Source organism: Pongo pygmaeus, chromosome 7 (genome assembly GCF_028885625.2).
Source record: "Pongo pygmaeus isolate AG05252 chromosome 7, NHGRI_mPonPyg2-v2.0_pri, whole genome shotgun sequence".
NCBI classification, from domain to species: Eukaryota; Metazoa; Chordata; class Mammalia; order Primates; family Hominidae; genus Pongo; species Pongo pygmaeus.
Genome location: NC_072380.2, coordinates 79,574,155 through 79,599,623, shown reverse-complemented (window position 1 = coordinate 79,599,623; position 25,469 = coordinate 79,574,155). Strand labels below are relative to the sequence as shown.

The 25,469-nt window shown below is 37.6% G+C and overlaps 1 protein-coding gene across 1 annotated transcript in view; it reads left to right on the top strand.

Annotated features, from left to right (window-relative positions):
* Window positions 1–25,469, top strand: part of CPA6 (carboxypeptidase A6) — a 317,065-nt gene that overhangs the window by 234,652 nt on the left and 56,944 nt on the right. Inside the window, exons 7-8 of the mRNA XM_054498415.2 lie at window positions 22,782–22,892; window positions 23,403–23,493. Of these exons, the coding sequence (XP_054354390.2) occupies window positions 22,782–22,892; window positions 23,403–23,493 (202 nt within the window). The remainder of the gene's footprint in view (window positions 1–22,781; window positions 22,893–23,402; window positions 23,494–25,469) is intronic.

Sequence of the window (25,469 nt, the reverse complement as noted above, 5' to 3'; positions counted from 1 at the left end):
TAGCACTTAATAGGTGTTCAAATATTTGTTAATGCACTGAAATAATGAGAATTCAGTGGTGATGATGTGGAAAGATTTCTGGATGATGACTTGTCAAATCATCTCATAGGATATGAATGGTTCCATCTGGATTTTTATAGTACACAATCTGTAGAGCCATACACAACAGCACTGTAACCTGGGCTAAATTTCCAAGGAAGAGAAGGACAGTGTACCCACAGGTACACAGGCAAAGGAAGAGGCATGTGCAATGACTGTCAACTGATGGCAGTTGATTTTGGAGCAAGAGCAAGAAGCAACAATTGAGATTAGGCTCCATTTCCACCAATACATCGTTGGGAGGACAGGCTTTCCTCTCCATCCTCCTCCCTTCTGCACAGGGCCATCATGTGTGCAGATGAGTGAGGCCATTCCTGTGCCTCTGCTACCCTCCCCACACCTCTTTCACTCCTCTGGATTATGGCTGCCATTTGCTCCTCCACTTTACCACTCCATTTTCTGTCTGAGCCATGGAAGCAACCAGAAATGGAACAAAGGAGGCCTAGAGGTCATTCACCCCAGTGTCACAGTCAAGGTGTCAGCGGGAGCCCTGGGCGTGAGGATGTGTGGCTTCACTGGGGGATGATGTGCTTCCAAGCTCACTCACGTGGCTGTTGGTAAACCTTAAGTCCTCACTGGCTGTGGGCCAGAGATATCAGCTCCTTGCCACATAAGCTTCTTCCTAGGCCAGCTCAAAACATGGCACCTGGCTTCACTCAAAGCAGGTGAGAGAGAAGGCAAGAGAAAACAGGCCCCAGATGGAAACCATGGTTCTTTTGCAACCTAGGCTTGGAAGTGACCTCATATCATTTTTGCCATATTTTCTTCATTAGAAGTGAGTCACTTGGTCCAGCCCATACTCAAGAGGAAGGAATTATGCAGGGCACAAATACTAAGAGCAGGAATTGTTGGGGATCACATTAAAGTCTGCCTACCACTCCTTGATGAGATTTCCCCATAACCACTTACATCCTTATGCAAATGTGAACTGGAAGAAAACTTATCACCCCTTCTAGGATCCTGATAGAGCCTCAGATTGCATAGGTGTTATGTGCACACAGTTGGAAGTCAGGCCACCCCACACTGATGTCAGGGTAATGTCAGCTCTGCCACTTACTGTCTGTGTTATCTTAATGTCAAGTCACTTAACCTTTCTAAGCCTCAGCAAAATGAGGATAATGATAGTATGTAACACACTGGCTTATTGGGAGGATTAAATAATACAATGCATGTGTTCTCTCATAAGTGGGAGTTGAACAATGAGAACACATAGACACAGGGAGGGGAACATCACACACCGGGGCCTGTCGGGGGATGGGGGAAAAGGGGAGGCAGAGCATTAGAATAAATACCTAATGCATGCGGGGCTTAAAACATAGATGATCTGTTGATAGGCACAGCAAACCACCGTGGCACATGTAAACCTGTGTAACCTGCACGTTCAGAACATGTATCCCAGAACTAAAAAAATAATAAAAATAATATAATGCATGCAAAAGACTTAACAGAATGTTTGGCATATAATAAACACTTAATAAAATCAATTATTGTTACTATTATATCAGTAATTTGGTATTTTTAAATAACTAATGGAAAGGAACAATTAAAAAGAAAATCAAGCCGGGCATGGTGGCTCACACCTGCAATCCCAGCACTTTGGGAGGCCGAGGCAGGAGGATCACTTGAGCCCAGGAATTCGAGATCAGCCTGGGCAACACAGTGAGACCCCGTCTCTACAAAAAAAAAAAAAAAATTTAATTAGCTGGGTGTAGCGGTGCATGCCTGTAGTCCCAGCTACTCCAGAGGCTGAGGAGGGAGGACCTATTGAACTCAGGAGGTCAAAGCTGCAGTGAGCTGTGATGATGCCACTGCACTCCAGCCTGGGCAACAGAACAAGACCCTGTCTCAATAAATAAATAAATAAGACTCTGGAAGGCCTAGGCAAGTGGGTCACTTGAGATCAGGAGTTCAAGACCAGCCTGGCCAACATGGTAAAACCCTGTCTCTACTAAAATTACAAAAATTAGCTGGATGTGGTGGCACATACCTGTAGTCCCAGCTACTCAGGAGGCTGAAGCAGGAGAATTCCTTGAACCTAGGGGGCAGAGGTTGCAGTGAGCCAGGATCATGCCACTACACTCCAGCCTGGGCAACAGAGTGAGACTCCATCTCAAAAATAAATAAATAGAAATTTAAAAATCAAGGATATAAAGGAACTCAACAGCACTATCAACCAACAGGATCTAATAGACTGTACCCAACAACAGCAGAATACACTTTCTTTTCAAGTGCCTATGGAACATATTCTAAAATATACCATATCCTCTTCCAAAACATAGACCTCAACAAGTGTAAAATAATTGAAATCATAAGGTGTGTTCTGTAACCACAATGAAATCGAACTAGTAATTGATAGCAGAAAGATAACAGGAAAATCTCCGAACACTTGGAAATTAAACACATTTCTAAATGATCCATGGGTCAAAGATAAAATCTCAAGGGAAGTTTTGATAATACCTTGAACTGGATAAAAGTGAAAATACAACATATCAAAATGTGTGGGGCATAGCTAAAACAGTGCTGAGAGGGAAATGTATAGCACTAAAGGTAAACGTTAGAAAAGAGGAAGTCTCAAAACAATAAGCTCTTCCTTCATTGACCTAGAAAAATAGAAAATAAACCCAAAGCATGCAGAAGGAAGGAAATAATAGAAATAAGAGCAAAAATCAATGAAATTGAAAACAAAGTTATTAGAGAAAATCAATAAAACAATAAGCTGACTGGAGTGCAGTAGCATGATCATGGCTCACTGCAGCCTTGATTTCCCAGGCCCCAGCAAATCTCTCACCTCAGCCTCCAGAGTAGTTGGGACCACAGGTGTGTGCCACCAATTCAGGCTAATTTTTTTAAATTATTTTTTGTAGAGGCAGGGTCTCCCTGTGTTGCCCAAGCTTATCTTGAACTCCTAGGCTCAACTCCCACCTCAGCCTCCCAAAGTGCTGGGATCATAGGCATGAGCCATGTACCTGGCCTGGTTATTTTAAAAGACAGATAAAATTGACAAAGCTCTAGCATCAGAGACAAAGAAAATAAGAAGATGCAAATTACCAATATCAGGAATGAAGTGGAATATAACTACAAACTCTGAAGATATAAAAAAGGTTAATAAGGGAATACTGGGAATAATTCTACCCATGTAAATTTGACAACGTAGACAAAATGAACCAATTAATTGAAAAACACCAACTACTACAACTTACCTATTAGAAAGTAGAGAATTTGAATATCCCTATAACTATTACAAATATTAATTTATGATTTTTAAATTCCCCAAAAAGGAAATATCAAGGCCTAGAATCTTTCACTGGAGAATTCTACCAAATGTTTAAAGAAGAATTAACACCAATTCAACACAGTCTTTTCAGAAAATAGAAGAGGTTGGAGCACTTCCAATTCTTTTTATGAAGCCTGATACCAAAACTAGAGACAGCACATGAAAAAGAAACTCAGACCAATATCCTTCTTGAAAATAGATACAGAAATCCTGAATAAAGTATTAACAGATAGAATTTAGCAATCAAGAAAAATAATTATATACCATAGCTAAGTGAGATTTATTTCAGGGATGCAATCCCAGTTTAATACTCAAAAGTTAATCATTGTAATCCACTGTATTAAAAGCTAAAGAAGAAAAATTATATAATTTTATCAATTGATGCAGAGAAAGCATTTGACAAAATTTAACATACATCCATGATATAACTCTTAAAGAAAGAGAGGGGAAATTTTTCGACAGGATACAAGATAAACATACAAAATCAATTTTATTTCCATACACATAATAGCAATGAACACGTGGACACTGGAATTTTTAAAATACAAGATTATATACAATTACTCAAAAAAGTGAAATACTTTTAGGTGTAAATCCAACAAAACATGTACAGGACTTACATGCTGAAAACTACAAAATGCTGGTGAAATAAAGAAAATTGAAGTGGAGAGACATACCACATTCATGGATTGGGAGATTTCAAAATAGTAAAGATGGCAATTCTACTCAAATTGATATAGAGATTTAACACAATTCCTATCAAAATTTCAGCAAGACTTTTTTGTAGCCATAGATAAGATTATTCTTAAAAGTATATGGAACGGCAAAGGAAGTAGGAGAGCTAAAACTATTTTGAAAAAGAAGAATGAAAAGGGAGGGAGGATTCGTTCTATCTAATTTCAAGACATACCATATACCTACAATAATTAAGAGTGTGTGGTATTGGTGAAAGGATAGACATAGATAAATGGACCAGAATAGAAACCCAAAAATAGATCCACACAAATATTCCCAACTGACTTTTGACAAAAATGCAAAACCAATTCAAGGGAGGAGAGACAGTCTTTTCAACAAATGGTGCTGGAGCAATTGGATATTCATTGCAAAAAAAAAAAAAAAAAATGAATCTTTTTTTGTATATGGTATGAGTCTAAGTCTCATACCATATACAAAAAATTAACTCAAAATTGATCATGAATTTAAATGTAAAATGTAAAACGATAAAACTTTTAGGGGAAAAAAGCATAGAAGAAAATCTTGAGGATCTAAAACCAAGGCAAAGAGTTCTTTGATTTGACACCAAAAACATGCTCCATAAAAGGAAAAGTAGATACATTGTACATTATCAAACTTAATCAAAATTTTAAACTTTTGCCTATGAAAAACTGGTAAGAGGATGAAAATGATAAGCTGCAGACTGAGAAAAGATATGCAAATCACATATCTAATAAAAGACTCATTTGGAATATATAAACTCAAAACTTGACAGTAAAAAGCAAGCAATCCAATGAGAAAATGGGCAAAAGACGTGAAGAGACATTGAACAAAAGTGTATACATACAGATGGCAAATAAGCACACACAAAAAAAGATGTCTTTGGGAAAATTAAAGCCACAGTGAGCTATCATTGCACACCTATCTGAATGGCTAAAAATAATCAGATAGATAGATTTATATCTATAGATGTATAGGTAGATCTATACATCTACAGATATAGATCACCAATATCACCAAATGCCAGGGAGGATGCAGGAAACTAGAACACTCATATGTTGCAGGTGCAAATGTAAAACGGTAGAGCTATTCTTGAAAACAGTTGGCAGTCTCTTTTCAAACTAGGTATGGAACTACCATATGACCCAGTAATTGCACTCCTGGCATTTATCCCAGAGAAATTAAAACTTATGTTTGCTCAAAAACCCATGCACAAATGTTTATAGCAGCTTTATTTTTAATAGCCCAAAACTGGAAACAACCCAGGTATCCATCAACAAGCAAATGGTTAAACAAACTGTAGTACATCCATACCATGGAAAACTATTCAACAATTAAAAGGAACAGATTATTGATAAATGCAGCAACCTGGATGAATCTCCAGAGAATTATGCTGAATGAAAAAGCCAATCTTAAACAAATGCCTATTGTATTATTTCATTTATATATTGTTCTCTAAATGACAAAATTATGGAAATGGAGAACAGATTAGTGACTGCTCAGAGTTAGGGAAGGGGTGGAGCTGGAAGGAAAGTGGATGTGGCTGTAAAAGGGCAACATAAGGAATGTGTGTGAGGATGGAAATGTTCTGTATCTTGCCCATATCAATGCCAATACCCTAATGGTAATACTATACTACAGTTTGGCAAGATATTACCAATGGGGAAAAATAGGTAAATGGTATATGGTATCTATCTGTATTCCTACAATTACATGTGGACCCTCATTTATCTCCAAATCAGAAGTTTATTATAAAAATAATAGCCAGGCTGCATATCCCTGGTTTCTATTCTTTGGAACCAGGTGCTTCTCTTGCCTAGAGAAACAGTCAATTTCATCTCTGCTCTCTCTTCCCTGCTGTGTAATCCTCATCAGCTGGCCCTGACTCTCTGCCATGGAAACCAGAAGTATCAAGGGGGGCTCTGGCTCTGTAAGTTCGTCTCTTCTTTGGCCAGCATTACCGTCCCATGCCATGCCCGGAGAGCCACTTCCACTTCTGCCTCCATTCCAATTTAGTGGATTGATCTGTGGATGTCTATTTTGAAAACACAGAGCTCAGAAAACAGTGATATAGAAGCAAACTACCAGAATTAAATGACTGGTAAATTGGGCTTCATTATTTTGTTATCTTGAAAATTGCAAAAATGAATTCATTATCTCAACAAATAATTGATAGTTCTAGTTGACAGACATTTTTTAAATGCCAGATATACCACAAAATTTATGGGCTTTAGTCTTTTAAGTTGATAGTCATTTAATTCTGTTGGAAAATGTAGAGCCATCACCTTTCTGTTTGCGGTACATGCTACCTCTCTTTCTTTCCTAATATTCACATAGCACAAATTTTTTTAATCTCGTAAGTAGAATTAAGAAAACAAATGGTTGGTACACTTAGATTGCAAAATCTTTCTCTTGTTGAATGCTTGCTTATACCAGGTTAGCAAAACCATTACCAATATCATATGATATTTATGGTGCCATGGGACTTTGAGGGGAGAGGAAAAAGATGAACACAGACATGCTGGACTTACTGTTGAAATGTATACTACAGATGCTCCCTTCATCACAAAATTAAAAAGGAGTTTTAAGAAATATTCCCTTCTGGCGTTAAAATTTTCCTTTTTTTTTTTTTTTTTTTTTTTGAGACAGAGTCTTGCTCTGTCGCCCAGGCTGGAGTGTAGTGGTGTGATCTTGGCTCACTGCAACCTCTGCCTTCCGGGTTCAAGCGATACTCCTGCCTCAGCCTCCTGAGTAGCTGGGATTACAGGTGCGCACCACCACACACTGCTAATTTTTCTATTTTCAGTAGAGACAGGGTTTCACCATGTTGGCCAGGCTGGTCCCAAACTCCTGCCCTCAAGTGATCCACCCCCCTCAGCCTCTCAAAGTGCTGGGATTACAGATGTGAGCCACCACGCCCAGCCTAAAGTTTTCTTAAATTTGTCATGGGTCAAGAGGGATGACATAGACACTAAATTCATCAAAAAAAGAAAACTAGAATAAATACATAAGGAGAAATAAGCAGAGATACACACACAGAACTTGGAAGTTATCTTTCTGCAAACATGAACAGATATCTACAGAAGAGCAAGAGACTTAAACCTGAGAATGGGCAGAGGCCAGGGAACAAAGAGAATAGACAGCAAGGAGATACTTGTAAAGAGGGACACTTACAAAACTTAAAAGTAATGGGCTTGAAAATTAAATTTAAAAATAGAGGATGGCTCACACCTGAGGCGGATGGATCACTTGAGGCCAGGAGTTCAAGACCAGCCTGGTCAACATGGCAAAACCCCTTCTCTACTAAAAATACAAAAATTAGCCGGCCATGGTGGTGCATGCCTGTAATCCCAGCTATTCGGGAGGCTGAGGCAGGAGAATTGCTTGAACCCAGGAGGTGGAGGTTGCAGTGAGCCGAGATGGCACCACTGCACTCCAGCCTGGGCAACACAGCAAGATTCCACTTCAAAAAAAAAAAAAGTACAGGAAACTACCAAGTTAAAATAGGGTTGAAAACAGTATGGCAGTTCTTCCAAAAGTTAAACATAGAGTTACTATGTGACCCCAAAATTCCACTCCTATGTGTGTACCCAAGAGAACTGAAAACATATCCACACAGAAACTTGTACATGAATGCTCATAGCAGTATTATTCATAATAGCCAAAAAGTGGCCATCAACTGATTAATAGTTCTTTTATTGGTATAACCATACAACAGGGCATTATTCAGCCATAAAAGGAATGAAGGTATTAAGATACAACAGTGATGGACCTTGAAGACATTATGCTAAATGAAATGAGGCAGACACAAAGGCTCATATATTGTATCACTCCGTTTATATGAAATGTTCAGAAAATAGGCAAATCCATAAAAACAGGAAGCAGATTAGTAGTTGCAAGGGGATGGGGTAAGAGGGAATTGGAACTAACAACTACCAGGTTCTTTTTGGAGTGGTGGAAATGTCCTAGAATTCAATAATGATGATGATTGTACAGCACTGCAAATATACTAAAAGCCACTGAATTGTACACTGTAAAATGGTGAATTTTATGTTCTGTGAATCATATCTCAATAAGAAGTCAATGAAGTGCTGATACATGCTACAACATACATGAATCTTAAAAACATGCTAAATGAAAGAAGTTGATCACAAAATATTACGTATTACCTGATTCCATACATATGCAATGCCCCAAATCAGCGAATTTCTGGAAAAAGAAAGTAGATTAGTGGTTGCCTATGGTGAGGAAAGAGGATAGGATTATGAGGTGGATACCTAAAGAGTAAGGGCTTCTTTTTTGGATAGTGAAAGTATAAGGCCAGGCGCTGTGGCTCATACCTGTAATCCCAGCACTTTGGGAGGCCAAGGTGGGCAGATCATGAGGTCAGGAGTTCAAGACCAACCTAGCCAACATGATGAAACCCCATTTCTACTAAAAATACAAAAATTAGCCAGGTGTGGTGGCGCATGCCTGTAATCCCAGCTACTGTGGAGGCTGAGGCAGGAGAATTGCTTGAACCAGGGAGGCGGAGGTTGCAGTCTGCCAAGATTGTGCCACTGCACTCTAGCCTGGGTGACAGAGAGATACTCCATGTCAAAAAAAGGAAAATATAAAACTATATATTGGTGATGGTTGCACAACTCTGTAAATATACTAAAACACAGTAAATTGCACACTATAAAAGGATGAATTGTAAGGTGTGTGAATTATATCCCAAAAAAGCTGTTATTTTTTAAATTAGGGTTAAATAGCATTCCCTCAGAAGATATTTATATTAATCAGTTCAACAAATTGTTGTTGATCACCACATTTTTAGCATTCTGCTTATCTTATGGGCATCAACAGAAGTATAAATCATGGTCCCTGCACTCAAGGGGTCTGCATTCCATTTGAGGAGGAATATTTATGTGCAGGAAACAACATAAAATAGTGTGTCTTTGGAGGCCTAAGTGTACTGATTATAGTACCTGAAGGAATTAAGCAATCAGAAAAATCCATTAAGACTTTTAAAAGACAAGGTTTGGGGAAGGTTTGTGGAGAAAATGATTCTCAAGCCTTGACTGAGAAGTCGGAATTTGATCAGGGAAATGAAAGTATTCCAAGAAAGAGAAAAGATTAATGCTGAGAATGAACATGATATGTGGGCGCTGTAGATTTAGTGAGGCAGCAACCTACAGTCTATGTGAGTAGACGCTAATGCCATATAATACTGCTTGAAAAATTATAGTAAGCCTTGGAAGCCAAGCAGAGTTTGGTCCAATAAAGTAAAATGAGAAAACACTGGCCAGGTGCGGTGGCTCACACCTATAATCCCAGCACTTTGGGAGGCCAAGGTGGAAGGATCACTTGAGCCCAGGAGGTCAAGGCTGCAATGAGCTGTGATCACACCATTGCACTCCAACCTGGGTGACAGAGTGAGATCTTTTCTCAAAAAAAGAAAAAGAAAAAGAAAAAGAAAACACTGATAAGGAGCAAAAAACACATCCCATTGTCAGAGAGCTTAAAGATGAAAGGCAATGATATATGGATGAAAGGAAGGAGAAAAAACCCAGAGTGAGGGCTACTAACTAGAAATTTATAGGGCAGGAATCTACACATAGGAAGAGTGGATGTAGGAATGGAAAGTGAAAAAACCATGTAAAAAAGTTCAAAGCAGATGTTCATTCATACTATCAAACGCTTATTGAGCACTTCTTTTTATACGAAGGCAGCATGCTAAGTCCTGTAGTGGCACAAGTACTGTCCTACAGTGCACAAAACATTAACCCTTTCCTCAATGCATTTGCAGTTCTACTTGGGAGAAGAGACACAGACACAAAAGAAGGCAGCGATAAAGAAAGTCTTTAGGAATTGATGATTGGCTTGATATGGGAATGGAAGAGGAGGATGGGTCAAAGATAAGATGCCAAAGAGATTGGTGGTGTCATTGAAATTGGGGGAGCATCAGTTGAAGCGTTGGCAGGACCATTAGTCTGAAAGGAAGTACCCAACACAACACTACAATAACCTGGTGAAATGATTAATTTATTCAGCAACAAATTATCAAGTGTTTACTACTATGTACCAGGCCAGGCCCTGTTAAGACACTGTGGATACTGGATAATGGGGAGGGAAAATCAAAAACTCTGCTGTTATCCAACTCATGGATTCTCATGGACCAAAAGAATGAATGCTGTTTGATAAGAGGTAAAAGATCAAGCAAGCTGCCAAAATGAATGAATACCTGATTCACAGGCCTAATTTGGGCAGCAGACAACCAAGAATAAATTCCAGTGATTTTGTCTGCTGTGACAAAGTTGTGTGTAAGTACTTTTCTTGTCTGTATTACATAAGCTGATAAGAAGAGACAAGCAAATGGATGGAAGATTGTAGAAGTACACCATTGAGGTCCTGGTACAAATTTAGGGCAAGTAATTTAGCATCGCCTAGTAATTTTCAGTGGCAGCTCATTTTTACATCTTTTTGTTTTTTTAACTGTGGAAAGGCCACTGTAATTCTTTGTTGCCAATGCAGATGGAATAGCATTTGCTTCATTTTTCAGAATAACCTCCAACTGAATGAGGCAATTTGGGCTTTGTTCTCTTTTGCTAGTTTGAGATTGTTGACCTCCCAGATTGAGTATCTCAAGCCATGGCTGGTGCTTGCTGGCCCAGAGTTATGCATAGCACTCCAGTTTTTTTCCTCAAATAATTCTACATTGCTGGAATGAATCTGACCAGAGTCATTATTTGTATAATATTAAGAAAGTAACTCAGGGAAATATTTGTTTGATTTCCAAGTGAGGAAGACATTTCCAAGCATAAGAGCAAAGAAAGAGGCATGAAGGAATGACTGATAGCCCTGACTACATAAAAATATTTTAGTGTAGTATTTATTGATGAAGGAAACTCTTCATGACATGTTGCTATGTTTAAAAAAAAACCAGCATGGACAATATAATTTCAATTTTGCAAAATCTGTGTCCGAGAGTTATATAGATATATACCTGAAAAAAATGCCAAATGTTAAAAGAGGATAAGATTACGGGTAATTTTTATTTTCTTCTTTATGCTTTTCTGAATTTCCCAAAATTTTCTACATAAAACATGTCAAAAATGACTATGTTTTTAAAATAAATTTTACTTATACAAAACAGAATACATTCCATTCTCACACTAAACTCAGTTACACTTGAGTCATATATTTCTACAGGTTTTTAGAATCAGCAGTTGAATTCTATTGAATTCAGTGGCAGACCAAAGATAAAGCAAGGGCTTGTGAAAAAAATGTTTGGGACTAAAATGGCCTGAAATGGAAAGTTCTCCTAGACATTGAAGATGTATAATATACAGGTGGATCTAATTTGATCCTGTTACAGAAAGGCAGCAGTACAAAAAAAAGAAAGAAAGAAAAGAAAAGCAATAAAACATCCTTAGTTTTCCAAATGAGCCACAATATTCATCTGCTGTCTATGTAATGTGAAACCTAACTCTTCCAGGCCCAGTTTGATTATTGGAAAACCATCTCCATTGCACATTCCCACCCATCTACACTCAGCACTGCATTGATGGATAATCCTGGTGCCAACATCTGGCATGTGATTCAGATGTACTATACAGATGATTCAAATAAAAATAAGAATAGGAGAATTTCAGGGAAGCAGGTTATTTTCCAGCAGAGCAAGTAGTAATATGGAGGGCTATGGTGGGTTGTGTGTTTAGGACAGAGCTCTAAGAATGACTTAGAGCTGTGGTTGTAGGAGAAGTCCTCCAACTGGAAAGTCTTTCCAGAAGGGGAAGGCTCTTCTCCCAGGATCCAAAAGCTCTCCAGGGAATAGTCCTTTTGGATAATCATCTCTTTCAGTCTCATTATGTCTTGCTGCTCATTAAAGGTAAAATATAAGCCCTCAGACATTGGCATGAAGCACCAAGGTCTTGGTTAAGAAATAGATCACTAAAAATAAACCTTTTTAAGAAGAGAACTTAAATTGAGTGTATGTGCCAAAAAACAGGGAATAAATAATTGAGACAGCTACTAAGCCCAGATCAAGTATCTAATGAGTTCAGCTGAGTAAGCAAACACATCTTTGTTCTTAATTACCTAATGGAAAACAGCTCATCATATGAAAATGATCTTCATTTTTTAAATTGTCTGACTTTGGTTCACTGCTATTCTGAGTAATTATGATATTTAGGTTTGCTTTTTCCTAGCCTTCAGTACCGTTAGTTCCCTATGTTCTCCCACGCTCACTCTCCCCAGTCTCCTTCATTCTTCACATCCTCCAGCCTATCTCTTTCTCCCTTCTATCCAATTTATAATGCCTTGAACATAGCAGAGTTTTGATTTAATATTTGTTTAGTTTCAGTTTGACTAAACTGAAATCCATTGCATTAGTTGTACTCCGCTACCTAATAATAGTGAGTGTTCTGGCCATTGTGTAGACAGACATTGCTCGCTTTCCACCAGTAGCACCAGACTATAAAAGTGGCGATGCAAGCTGAAGCTGGACAGAGCAATCGTCATAATCAATGAGAGAAATTGTTTGTTCTGTGATCCTAAGAGCTTTTGTCAAAATATTAAAAACTCTCTTACTTTGTTATACATGTATTGGGAAATGATTTTAAGTAGTAAAACTAGTATTTAGTATGCTACATTTTAAATCATGAGAAATACTGTGAATTAAAATGTCTTATTTCTTTGTAAAAAAAAAAACCTTATAAAGCATAGTTTGGATTGTGCTCGTTGTCTTCTCTCTGTATAGCTTACAACATGAAATGAGCATCTTTCATAAAAAATTTGCCTTGGCAGATTGTCATACTCCTCTCTTCACTGAATCAGCTTCCAATATTTTTTTTTTCCTTTGTACTTTCAATGTCACTAAATATCTTACTTTAATGTGAAGTGTTGCCAGGTCACTTCTTCTGGAATATCATCATCCTTTTCATCCCAACCACTTGCCTCATCTGTATTGGTAAGTTGGTCCTTACTGTATTCCTGTGGCTGCATATCTAGAGCTGAATGGTGCAGTGTCAACATTCCTAGTCAGTTATTTGTTCTAACCTCCATTTATATTTGGTTCAGATCTCACCTCCAGCATTAGCACTTTTCATTTCTTTGCCACACTTTCACCTTAGTTGGACAATTTCCTCTTTCCACCATCCATTATTGTAAATTAACTTGTAGATTTATCACTGGGAAACAAGGACACAACACAACTACACACTTTGCTGTCTGTGTGTAAACTGATTATGAGATGCGCAGTAGTAACCAACCAACCACTGACAGACTTTCAAAGAAATGGTAGAATCGATGACAGATCTTGATGCTCATTTTTATTTATATAGTGATTTGTAGCAGTGGTAACCAAAACTCACACTTCTGTGGGAGGACTGGTGTTATTTAACTAAAGTGCAGTAACAAATTTGTGTATATAAGAGCCATGCAAAGTGAAGACATCTGTACTTTCTTTTTTGGTAGGTAAAATATCCTTACAGAGTAGATCTTCATAATACCAAAGTTATCCTGGCTTCTTCTCATGAGCAAATACAACCAATGAATCACTGTTGTTAGGCTATCTCTGTGTGAAATGTGAAGTGGCATTACTTAGGAAAAAGAATAGACATGTATCTAGTAGTATACTCTTCCTGGTGACACAAAACATTTCAAATATTTATGTCTCTTATTAGAAAATGCAGATTAATTGACAACATTTTCTAGTCTTCACCTGCCCTATTAGATTAGTCACTCTGGGTGGTTCTAAGTATAACTAAATATAAAAATATCTAGAATATACAAGATTAGGAGGTCATTTTCAGTTTTTCACCCTTCATTTATGGAGCCTTTTCTTCTTGTTACTTTCAAACTGTTATTTGATTGACCATTTTGTATTTAATGAGCATCTTGTAGTGTGATGTCAGCTATCTTTATAGATTAAGCTCCCCTTTAAAAAAAAACTTCCCTGTAAACTCTCTCCCACTCCAATTAATTCTTCTGGTATTGAATTTAAAATACCTCCTTTGTGTTGAGATGCACCCATTTTGTTGCCGCAGTGTTCACCTGTGCTAAGTGATATTCCTGTCCAGTCCAGTTGAGGCTGGTCTTCAGCTTGATGGTGACTGTGCCCCTTTCTTTGGTCTTAGCTGTAACAGGCTTTGTTCTGCCAGTGTGTCCTGCATTGGATGTGTGGTTATTTTTAGGTCCTCTGCAGTGATTCTAAAGTAAAAGTAGAGGAAAGTTTTAAAGCTATCTTTTTAAAAGCCATTAACACCAATCCTCAAAAAAGTGATCTCCATATTCCATGCTGTCGTGAACTCTAAGAAAGCAACATCCAACCACGTAAATCCAAAAGCATTGAAAAGGAGGGAAACCCTTTACCTCACTTTGTCATGCCACACAAAGGCATTAGTCATGGCAAAATTTGTCTTTGATTTTAACCAAAGTTTATTTGGTGAATTCTGATGTATAACATGTACATAAGTATGTAGAGGCCAAAATAGTCTTGACAGATGGTGAATACCAAATAGATTCATTCTATGTCTTTCTTAATTAACTTCAGAAATGCCCCAGTCAGTTCCAAACTTATCATTTGCCTGGCAGAAGATAATACTAAAAACTTTCTTTAATATCTTTTAATTGAAAAAATTGGTCTGGTGAAGCCTCTTTAAAATAAATTTAAGTGAGGTGATGCAGTACCTAGGGACCGCCACACTGAGGCGTGTGGTGCATTGTTTTGCAACTGGTTTTCAGATCCCGACTACTTAAGTCTTCCTCATAAGCAACAACAGTAATAAAGAAATTAAACTTTGCAGGTCCAGATGCAACTTGATTATTGGGCATCTCCTTTTCAATGTGTATGGAGGGTATGTATCGATTGCTAAAAATAGTTCTACACATTAGAAGAAAAGCACACCCCTGTGTTCTTCATGGTTATCACATGTTAGAATAACAGGAAATAGAAAGACACATGGTTACGTTTCTTCTAGAAACCCCTACCTAAACCATAAAAGACAAATGATCTGTGTCCTATTATTTAAGGCACTCAAGCAAGGAGTTCTCCTAAACGTACTCTTCAGTATTTAACAGTCATCACGTCGTGATGATTCTTGCTTTGTGTGACCAGATGGAGAATAGCTGAAATTCTTAGAAAGTTACAAAAATCACAAATATAGCATATGCAATACAATGACACCCTGCTTGTTTGTCAGAGGAAGAACACGTTCTGACAAGTCTTGGAAATTAAACTGTTTCCAGAACAGAATACTAGAGAATAGCTTATTTGATTAATATATTATTTAGAAATGAAAAAATTTTAAATGATGTTAATGGCCTCAAAATATATAAAGCAAAAATTGACAGCATGTAAGAGAAACCAATAAGGCCAAAATAACAATATGAGGTTTTAACACAATTCTCAGTGGTTAAAATAGCAGACAAATTTTTAGTAAGAATATAGGTGATACAAACAATAATAACATAATCCAAAGAACACATATAGTATCTTTACCCAATAATTAGAGAATGTATATTTTTTCAAGCACAATTGGAACATTCACAACAATTGATTATATTCTAGTCCACAAAGCAAGTATCAACAAATACCAAATAATCTGTTAAAAATATCACATTCTCTAACTGTAATACAGTTGTCAGAAGTCATTTATTTTTAAAAAATGATTAACACATATTTAGAAAAAAATTATAAATAAAATTTAAATCAAGGAAATTCAGTATTTAGAACTGAATGGTAACAAAACTACTGTGTATCATAGGTGATTTCATCTTGATAGACATATAGAATGCAACTAAGGTAGTATTAAAGGGAAATTTATAATTTTAAATCAATATATGAGAAAAGAATAAAGTCTCCAAGTTAGTGAGCCAATCTTTCCACTCACAAGAAATTAGAAAACTAACAAAAGTGTAAATGACAGGTCAGATCTGGTAGCTCATTTCTGTAATCCCAGCATTTTAGGAAGCTAAGAAGGAGAACTGCTTGAGCCCAGGAGTCTGAGACCAGTCTGAGCAACATAGGGAGACCCTGTCTCTACAAAAAAAAAGAAAAAAAAATTCCTATTCAACACAGTGTTGGAAGTTCCGGCCAGGGCAATCACGCAAGAGAAAGAAATAAATGGTATTCAATTAGGAAATGAGGAAGTCAAATAGTCCCTATTTGCAGATGACATGATTGTATATTTAGAAAACCCCATCGTCTCAGCCCAAAATCTCCTTAAGCTGATAAGCAACTTCTGCAAAGTCTCAGGATACAAAATCAATGTGCAAAAATCACAAGCATTCCTATACACCAATAGCAGACAAACAGAGAGCCAAATCATGAGTGAACTCCCATTCACAATTGCTACAAAGAGAATAAAATACCTAGGAATCCAACTTACAAGGGATGTGAAGGACCTCTTCAAGGAGAACTACAAACCACTGCTCAAGGAAATAAAAGAGGACACAAATAAATGGAAGAATATTCCATGCTCATGGATAGGAAGAATCAATATCATGAAAATGGCCATACTGCCCAAAGTAATTTATAGATTCAATGCCATCCCCATCAAGCTGCCAATGACTTTCTTCACAGAATTGGAAAAGACTACTTTGAAGTTCATATGGAACCAAGAAAGAGCCTGCGTTGCCAAGACAATCCTAAGCCAAAAGAACAAAGCTGGAGGCATCACGCTACCTGACTTCAAACTATACTACAAGGCTACAGTAACCAAAACAGCATGGTACTGATACCAAAACAGAGATATAGACCAATGGAACAGAACAGAGATCTCAGAAATAACACCAGACATCTGTAATCATCTGATCTTTGACAAACCTGACAGAAACAATAAATGGGGGAAGGAATCCCTGTTTAATAAATGGTGCTGGGAAAACTGGCTAGCCATATATGGAAAGCTGAAACTGGATCCTTTCCTTACACCTTATACAAAAATTAATTCAAGATGGATTAAAGACTTAAATGTTAAACCTAAAACCATAAAAACCTAGAAGAAAACCTGGGAAATACCATTCAGGACATAGGCATGGGCAAGGACTTCATGACTAAAACACCAAAAGCAAAGGCAACAAAAGCCAAAATAGACAAATGGGATCTAATTAAACTAAAGGGCTTCTGCACAGCAAAAGAAACTACCATCAGAGTGAGCAGGCAACCTACAGAATGGGAGGAAAACTTTGCAATCTACCCATCTGACAAAGGGCAAATATCCAGAGTCTACAAAGAACTTAAACAGATTTACAAGAAAAAAACAACCCCATCAAAAAGTGGGCAATGGATATGAACAGACACTTCTCAAAAGAAGACATTTATGCAGCCAAAAGACACACGAAAAAATGCTTATCATCACTGGTCATCAGAGAAACGCAAATTGAAACCACAATGAGATACCATCTCACACCAGTTAGAATGGCGATCATTAAAAAGTCAGGAAACAACAGATGCTGGAGAGGATGTGGAGAAATAGGAACACTTTTATTTACACTGTTGGTAGGAGTGTAAACTAGTTCAACCATGTGGAAGACAGTGTGGTGATTCCTCAAGGATCTAGAACTAGAAATACCATTTGACCCAGTGATCCCATTACTGGGTATATAACCAAAGGATTATAAATCATGCTACTATAAAGACACACGCACACGTTATGTTTATTGCGGCACTATTCACAATAGCAAAGACTTGGAACAAACCCAAATGTCCATCAATGATAGACTGGATTAAGAAAACGTGGCACATATGCACCATGGAATACTAAACAGCCATAAAAAAGGATGAGTTCATGTCCTTTGCAGGGACTTGGATGAAGCTGGAAACCATCATTCTGAGCAAACTATCACAAGGACAGAAAGCCAAACACTGCATGTTCTCACTCATAGGTGGGAATCGAACAATGAGAGCACTCGGACACAGGGTGGGGAACATCACACACTGGGACCTTTCTTGAAGTGAGGGTCAGGGGAAGGGATAACATTAGGAGAAACACCTAATGTAAATGACGAGTGAATGGGTGCAGCAAACCAACATGGCACATGTATACCTATGTAACAAACCTGCACGTTGTGCACATGTACCCTAGAATTTAAAGTATAATTAAAAATATATATATATTCAGAAAAAAAATTTAAATATTTAGCCAAGTGGCTCCTGCCTGAAGTCCCAGCTGCTTGGGAGGCTGAGGCAAGAGGATCACTTGAGCCCAGGAGTTTGAGGCTGCAGGGAGCTATGATTGCACCACTGTACTCCAGCCTGGGTGACAAAGCAAGACGTCTCCAACAAAAAAAAAATTGTTAAGTCAACAACAACAAAATGTTAAAGAGCAGAAGTCAATAAAACAGAAAACAAGGATATATCTTTCCTAGTGTATCTTTGTTTTATATTTCATTAACTTCTGCTCTATGCCTAAATGATCTTAGAGCTGAGTTCTACCATTTAGGGAACTAATAATTCAAATATATTGAAAAATATTCTACAAATATAATTTTTAGATACCCCCAAATCACGATTGGGTAATATAACCCTTGTAGCAAAACCAGACAAGGACAAAATATGAAAGAAAATCATACACTTAGCTCATGTAGAAATGTGGATATTAATACAGTCATGCATTGCTTGACAATGAGGATACGTTCTTGGAAATGTGTCGTTAAGCAATTTCATCATTGTGTGAACATCATAGAGTGTACTTAGGCAGACCTAGATGGTATTTTAATTATGTATGTTTTTTCATGTGGAAAACTAAATGCCCCAGCATCACTACTGAATTTCAGCCATTTTCCCTATTGATCTGCAATGCAAATATCAAGTGTCACATAGCAGATTTCTCTACATGTTCCATTATAATCTTGTGGAACAACAGTGGCATATGCAATCCATTGTTGACCAAAAGATCGTTATATAGTGTATGACTGCATTAGCAACCTGAATCCAACCAACATATTAAAAATACACATCATAACCAAATGGGCTTATCCCAGGAATACAAGGATGGTTTAACAACAGAAAATTATTTGACACATCATAACCACCAAATGATTATGACAGTACAGGAAGAAAAATCATTTGCTAAAATTCAACAAACATTAGTGACAAAAACAACCTAAGTATAAAACAGAACCTCCTTAATATGTTCAACCTTGATTTCAAAATTTATGTGAACAGAGAAGGGTCAAAAATAGTCAAGATAATTTTAAACTCAAAAAACATGGGGAGACACATCCTACCAGATTCATCAGATTCTGTATAAACCATGGTGTGAGTTTGGTGAATTGATATAGACCAGAGTGCATAATGCAATTCCATCCACAAATGGAAACTTATTCTTTGGCATAGGTAGCCTGTGCACTCACTGCAGATAGGAGTGTTTACTGATTTAATAAAATATGGCAACATTTAGTATAATTAAAAACATGTAAATCCATGACCCAACAAATCCATTCCTGGCTATAGGTTATAAACAAATTCTCATATGTCTAGGAGAAATGTGCAAGAATATTTATTGCAATATTGTAACAGTGAAATACCAAACTCGATCTAACTGTCCATCAACAAAATAAGTTGTGTATTTACCTATAATGGAATACCATTTAGCAGTTAAAATGAATAAATCCTCAACTTAATAAACGTTAAAAATATATTGGGAGGAAAGCAGATCACAAATTAACATATCTCACTTACATATAATGTTAACGCATACACACAATATCATACATTGTTCTCATGCTACATATATATGTAGCAATACATGCAATCATGCATGGAAAGCATAATGTCAAACTTAGGATAGGGGTTACCTTGGTGGAGGGAAAGAAAATGGGATCAGGAAATAATAAAAAGGGAGTTTTTGTTTATAATATCTCAATTTTTTTAAAGCTTTCATAAATATGGCAAGATGTATTGGTGGGCTCATAGGTGTAATAGACTTCTCTTTATTTTTTCTATTTGCTTAAAATATGTCATAGTTTTTCAAAAGGAAGTTAGCAGTTTACTTTAAATATAAAGTTATGGAGGTCAGTTGCACTGGAGAAGACAGAATAAGATGCAAGCATTGCCATGCAGGTCTCTAGACCAGTTGGCCATGTAGGTACTAACATCCATGCTTGGAAAAGATGAGACTTCCTCAGTTGGGACTGAGATAAAAGAGCTTTGGTCCCTAATGGTAGAAGAGGAGGGAGAGAAATTACCATGGCTTTTTTCTACCCCTTCTTTCCTGCCTTGTTGCCCCAGCTCCTTTCTTCTGCCATCTCTTTTCTCTTCCTCTCTAGAGAGACATGGAAAGCCACAGCTAAGGAAGAATGTAGCCAATCACGTAGCTCTGTCCCTGCCATCCCAGCAGGAGACTTCATCCAAGCATTGAGGAATCTCCATTTATCTGGGGTAAAAATTTCTAAGATTTGTAGCACTGATTGCATACTAGGGATTTCTGCCTAGTTTGAGGCTTCAGATAATTAACAGAAGTTCAAGAATATAGGAAAGTCCCATTGAAGTTAGTTGCCTGACAAATTATCATTGAGTCTTAAATAAAAGGACAAGAGAGAAGGGTATTAATGTTTATGAACTTGTATTACTCTCATAGATATTTAAATTATGTATAAGATTGTATTTAACTCATGTTCTTGAGTGTATCCCTATATTTTCAATATTATTTCAAATATAGTGATAATTTCTAACAAATTGTATTATTAGATTTCTCTCTATGAATAGAATTCTTACCATGTAAATACAGAATGCTGCTTATGTGGTTTCAGAAATCCTACTTAACTAGATGTTAAAGAAGATTGAAATTTCAAGGATTTAATTTTCCAAGGCAGTTTATACAGAATTTTAGAATTCTTTTATTTGGGGAGGGGGAAACAGGGTTTTGGTTATGTGAGTTGAATAAGTCCTGGAGATCAACTGTACAGCATAGTGCCTATAGTTAACAATACTGTATTATATACTTAAAAATTTCCTAAGAGGGTAGAGTTTATGTTAAGTGTTCTTATCCCAAAAAATAATAATGATAATCTATAAAGAGAGCAGGAGGAAACTATTGAAGTGATGGATATGTTTATGGCATAAATTATGGTGATGATTTTATGGGTATATACTTATCTCAAGATGCACCAAGTTGTATACATTAATTAAATATGTAAAACTCTTTAGTCAGTAATACCCCAATAAAGTGGGGTTTGTTGTTGTTGTTATTGTTGTTGTTTTGAGACAGAGTCACTCTGTCGCCCAGGCTGGAGTGCAGTGGTATGATCTCAGCTCACTGCAAGCTCCGCCTTCTGGGTTCATGCCATTCTCCTGCCTCAGCCTCCTGAGTAGCTGGGAATACAGGCGCCCACCACCACATCTGGCTAATTTTTTGTATTTTTAGTAGAGACAGGGTTTCACCTTGTTAGCCAGGATGGTCTCAAATCTCCTGACCTCATGATCCTCCCATCTCAGCCTCCCAAAGTGCTGGGATTACAGGTGTGAGCCACCATGCCCAGCCAAGTGGGGTTTTTTTAAACAAATTCATTTATCAGAATTGTGTTTTTAATATAGTAAAAATGCAAACAATCAAAATAGGTATAAAATGAAAGATAGGCCAGGTGTGGTGGCTCACGCCTGTAATCCCAACACGTTAGGAGGTCGAGGTGGGTGGATCACGAGGTCAGGAATTTGAGACCAGTCTGGTCAACATGGTGAAACCTCGTCTCTACTAAAAATACAAAAAATTAGCCCGGTGTGGTGATGTGCGCGCCTGTAATCCCAGCTACTCGGGAGGCTGAGGCAGGAGAATTGCGTGAACCTGGGAGGCGGAGGTTGCAGTGAGCCGGACATAGTGCCATTGCACTCCAGTCCAGGTGACAGTGCAAGACTCTTTCTCAAAAAAAAAGAAAAGAAAGAAAGATAATTCTCCTTTCCTTCCCACACATTGTCCCCCTCCATAAAGACAACCACTGTTATAAATGACCTATGTGCTCCTCCAAGATATTCTATACATAGACAAACATGCATCATAAAGAACTTTTTAAAAGGTTCATTCCATAAGAATGGTATTTAAAAATGTCTATCTTCTCAAAAGCACATACAATGCTTTTCTATTTGAGGCCAATCTGTAGTGCAGAATCTTCAGACTTGGGGTCAGGCACAATATAAGTAAAATCCAATCACAAAAGCAAGACTTCAAAGGAGCCACAATAAAGATGTCAAAGATGTTGTATTGTTCATTAAATTTTTTATAGAAAAGTAAGGAGAAAAAAATAGAGTCTCAATGCAGTAGTTTCCAAGGTTTGAGGCTGCTACTAATTAGACAATTAAGTGACATGCAGCTGGTCTGTGCTATGATCTATCGTGTAAAGCTATCAAATAGATTTAGGTAGTTATTTTGTCCACAATTGAATGGAATCTAAAAACAGGTGGTTATACAAATCCTATCTATGTTGTTGCTTTCTTAATCAGCCTAAAACTGTAGCCAGATCTTAATTACGATTAAGAGGCTGCCCAATTGATCTCTTTTAACAGCTCTGCTAAAAGATTATTGATAATAAAGAGTTTAATTCAGACAGAAGTCTTAACAGAGAATTTACAATATTGAAGAGTAAACTTCATGTTAGTTTATGACTTTTTAAACCACAGTATTTGGTATTTCTCATAGGTAGAAAGGATATCTCACACTCTTTTTTCCTCTTTTGGGGACCAATTTAAAAGAAAAATCTCACCTTTGTCTTTTAGGCTCTTCTAACATATAACAGTGACCCAGCCATGAGAAAAATGTTGACTCATCTATATTTCTATATCATGCCTGTGTTTAACGTCGATGGATACCATTTTAGTTGGACCAATGTAAGTCAGTTTGCCTACCCAGTTGAAAAGAGGACTAAATAAATCATAGAAAACAGAGTCACAAACTTCCAGGACAGGAAGGAAGCTGGACAGGCAGTCAGCTGAGTGATTCCAGAGATGCAAAAGAGGCCTTCATTCTTTCCCCAATCAGAGCACCAACAATTTGATTTCATTTTCACATCTAGATTTTGTAGAGATTCCATGTAAATAAAGATTCCTTCTTCCAAATAAATTGTGAAAAATCACTGGTCTAGTCCAGCCCATTCAATTTTGCCTACAAAGAAATGGGGCCAAGAGAAGGCAAAATACAGGAAGTTTGTAGCAGAAATTGGAGCATGAACCTGGGTCTCTACTACTAATCCAGTGTTCTTTTTCACTCCCTGGGCTTGTCTATTCACAGGAGAACTCTCCCCTCAGTGGTATGACTCGTTCATTGACTGAGCTATTAAAATGCATGTGAATAACCTTTTAAGTATTTTTCTCTGCACCTGTTTTCTTAATTATGTCTAGGATCGATTTTGGAGAAAAACAAGGTCAAGGAACTCAAAGTTTCGCTGCCGTGGAGTGGATGCCAATAGAAACTGGAAAGTGAAGTGGTGTGGTAAGTTTGGGACCAACTGGGATCCAGATCCAAAGGTTTCTGCAGGTTTTACTCTGCAAAATATGAGTCCAGAGGACTCTCGTGGGAGACTCATGTTTTTCTGTATGTGAAAACCTGGTAGAGAAAGGTACAGATACGTACATGATAGCTGTAATTGGCAAAAAGAAAATGAAAGGATTCTTTTTTAATATATAAAAATCAAGGATTTTAAATCTGTCAATTCGGTCCTGAAAACTGAAAATTTAAATACATATGTAAAAGCAGCAAACTGAGGAATATTTGTCATTCCCGAAATTAAAACATGAACTGTGGTGTAGTATAATTCTGGTTAAATCTTTTTATCCTTTTCATACAAGCACCACTGATCCTGCCTTCGTCTGTCTGTCGTGGTCAGAGCTGTCACGACCTTGTCTATATTCTACTACTCTGCTGGTCATACGTGGATTGACCATGCACATCGGGAATGTATTTCTGCTGCGTTCCATGTTTCATTAATAATCACCTTTAAAATAAAAGGAAGGTGTCATTTTAAGGAAGGAGACCTTTTTACTGAAGAAAGAAGGAGGCAAGTGTCAGGGAGAAATGAGAAAATTAGTCATGGCTAGTTTACTTGCAGCAGAAAAAGGAGAGGATGGAAAATTATTATCAAAATGCAGTCGTTAGGAGCTGCCTTTTTATTGAGTCTTTCTATAGCTCCCTCAAAATATAGACCCTTGTGTAATGGAAATCCTTCCTTTAGTCCCTTAGAAATGAGGCCTATTCCACATTCACTCATTCTACAATGAGGGTTAGATTCTATGTGAGATGCCAATCCTCCCATCCCACTAGCATCAGCTAGAATAACTGGGCGTGGGCTTTGATTCCTTCCACACATCCCTCCAAGCAAGAGGCTTCAGTCAATTAGAATTGGCAAATAAGAACACGACATAGCTAAAAGAATATGGCTCTAAAATAAGACAAATGTAGTCTGATTCTACCATTACCAGCTCAGTAATTTCGGCAATTTTATTTAATCTATGAAATTATAATGCCAACCACCTCATGAGGTTCTTATAGGGACTAAAGAAATTTATACATGTGAAATGTCTAATTTAGTTCCTAGCTCCAAACTGGGATCTAAGTATCAATCAGTAACCTATCCCTTGTTCCCTGACCTCCAGAACAGTCAGTTCACCTCTAAGCCTCAGATCAATTGGTGAAACAGCCTCTTTTCTTCACGGGAATGTTGTGATGATGAGCAATAATGTACACTTAAAAGTACTTGCATTTATGAAGGGGAAAAAACCATTGTATAAATACTATGATGTGGTATTACAGATGGCTATTTCTGTTTAGAAATTGTTTTCTCCAACCTATACTGAGACAACAAGCACATTAACTCCTGAAATCCACTAATTTAAAAAAAACTTTTCACTTTCCCTTCTCTCTGATGGGGCCATTTTCCATACTCATAACGACAGGGATGTTTCGCTTGTTAACGGAGACTTGCATCCACATATATGTCATATGCACGCCTACGGGCATCTGTATGAGTGCCCTGGATGGGTAATTGAACTGAGTAATTCTAGCAGCAGCCGGCTCTGCCTGTGTAAACTTAGACTCCTGTTTATATCAGGTTGCAAGTAAGGTCTTGCTTCCCTTTGTTCTTCCTTTACCCAGCTTGCTTCCTTCATACACACACCTTCTTTGGTTTTTCAGTTTCAGCTGCAGCCCCAACTAGAATTCCTTTGATTCTTCCAGTTTTGAATCATTCTGATTTTTTCTGTGAGCCAACACTCAAGATATACAAGGGATTATGTCAAATGCAGTTGCAAAATGATCTCGATAGACTGTTGGAAGTGATGGGGAAGTGCAGGCAGCCTGGCTGGTACTGTGTCAGCTGCAAGGTCTCTCTCCAGAGTGGATTCAGCTGATCTGATAGGCAGGCAGCCAAGTGTGACCTGCCTCCCTCCCAGGGTCAGGTCCATCCCCCCGCG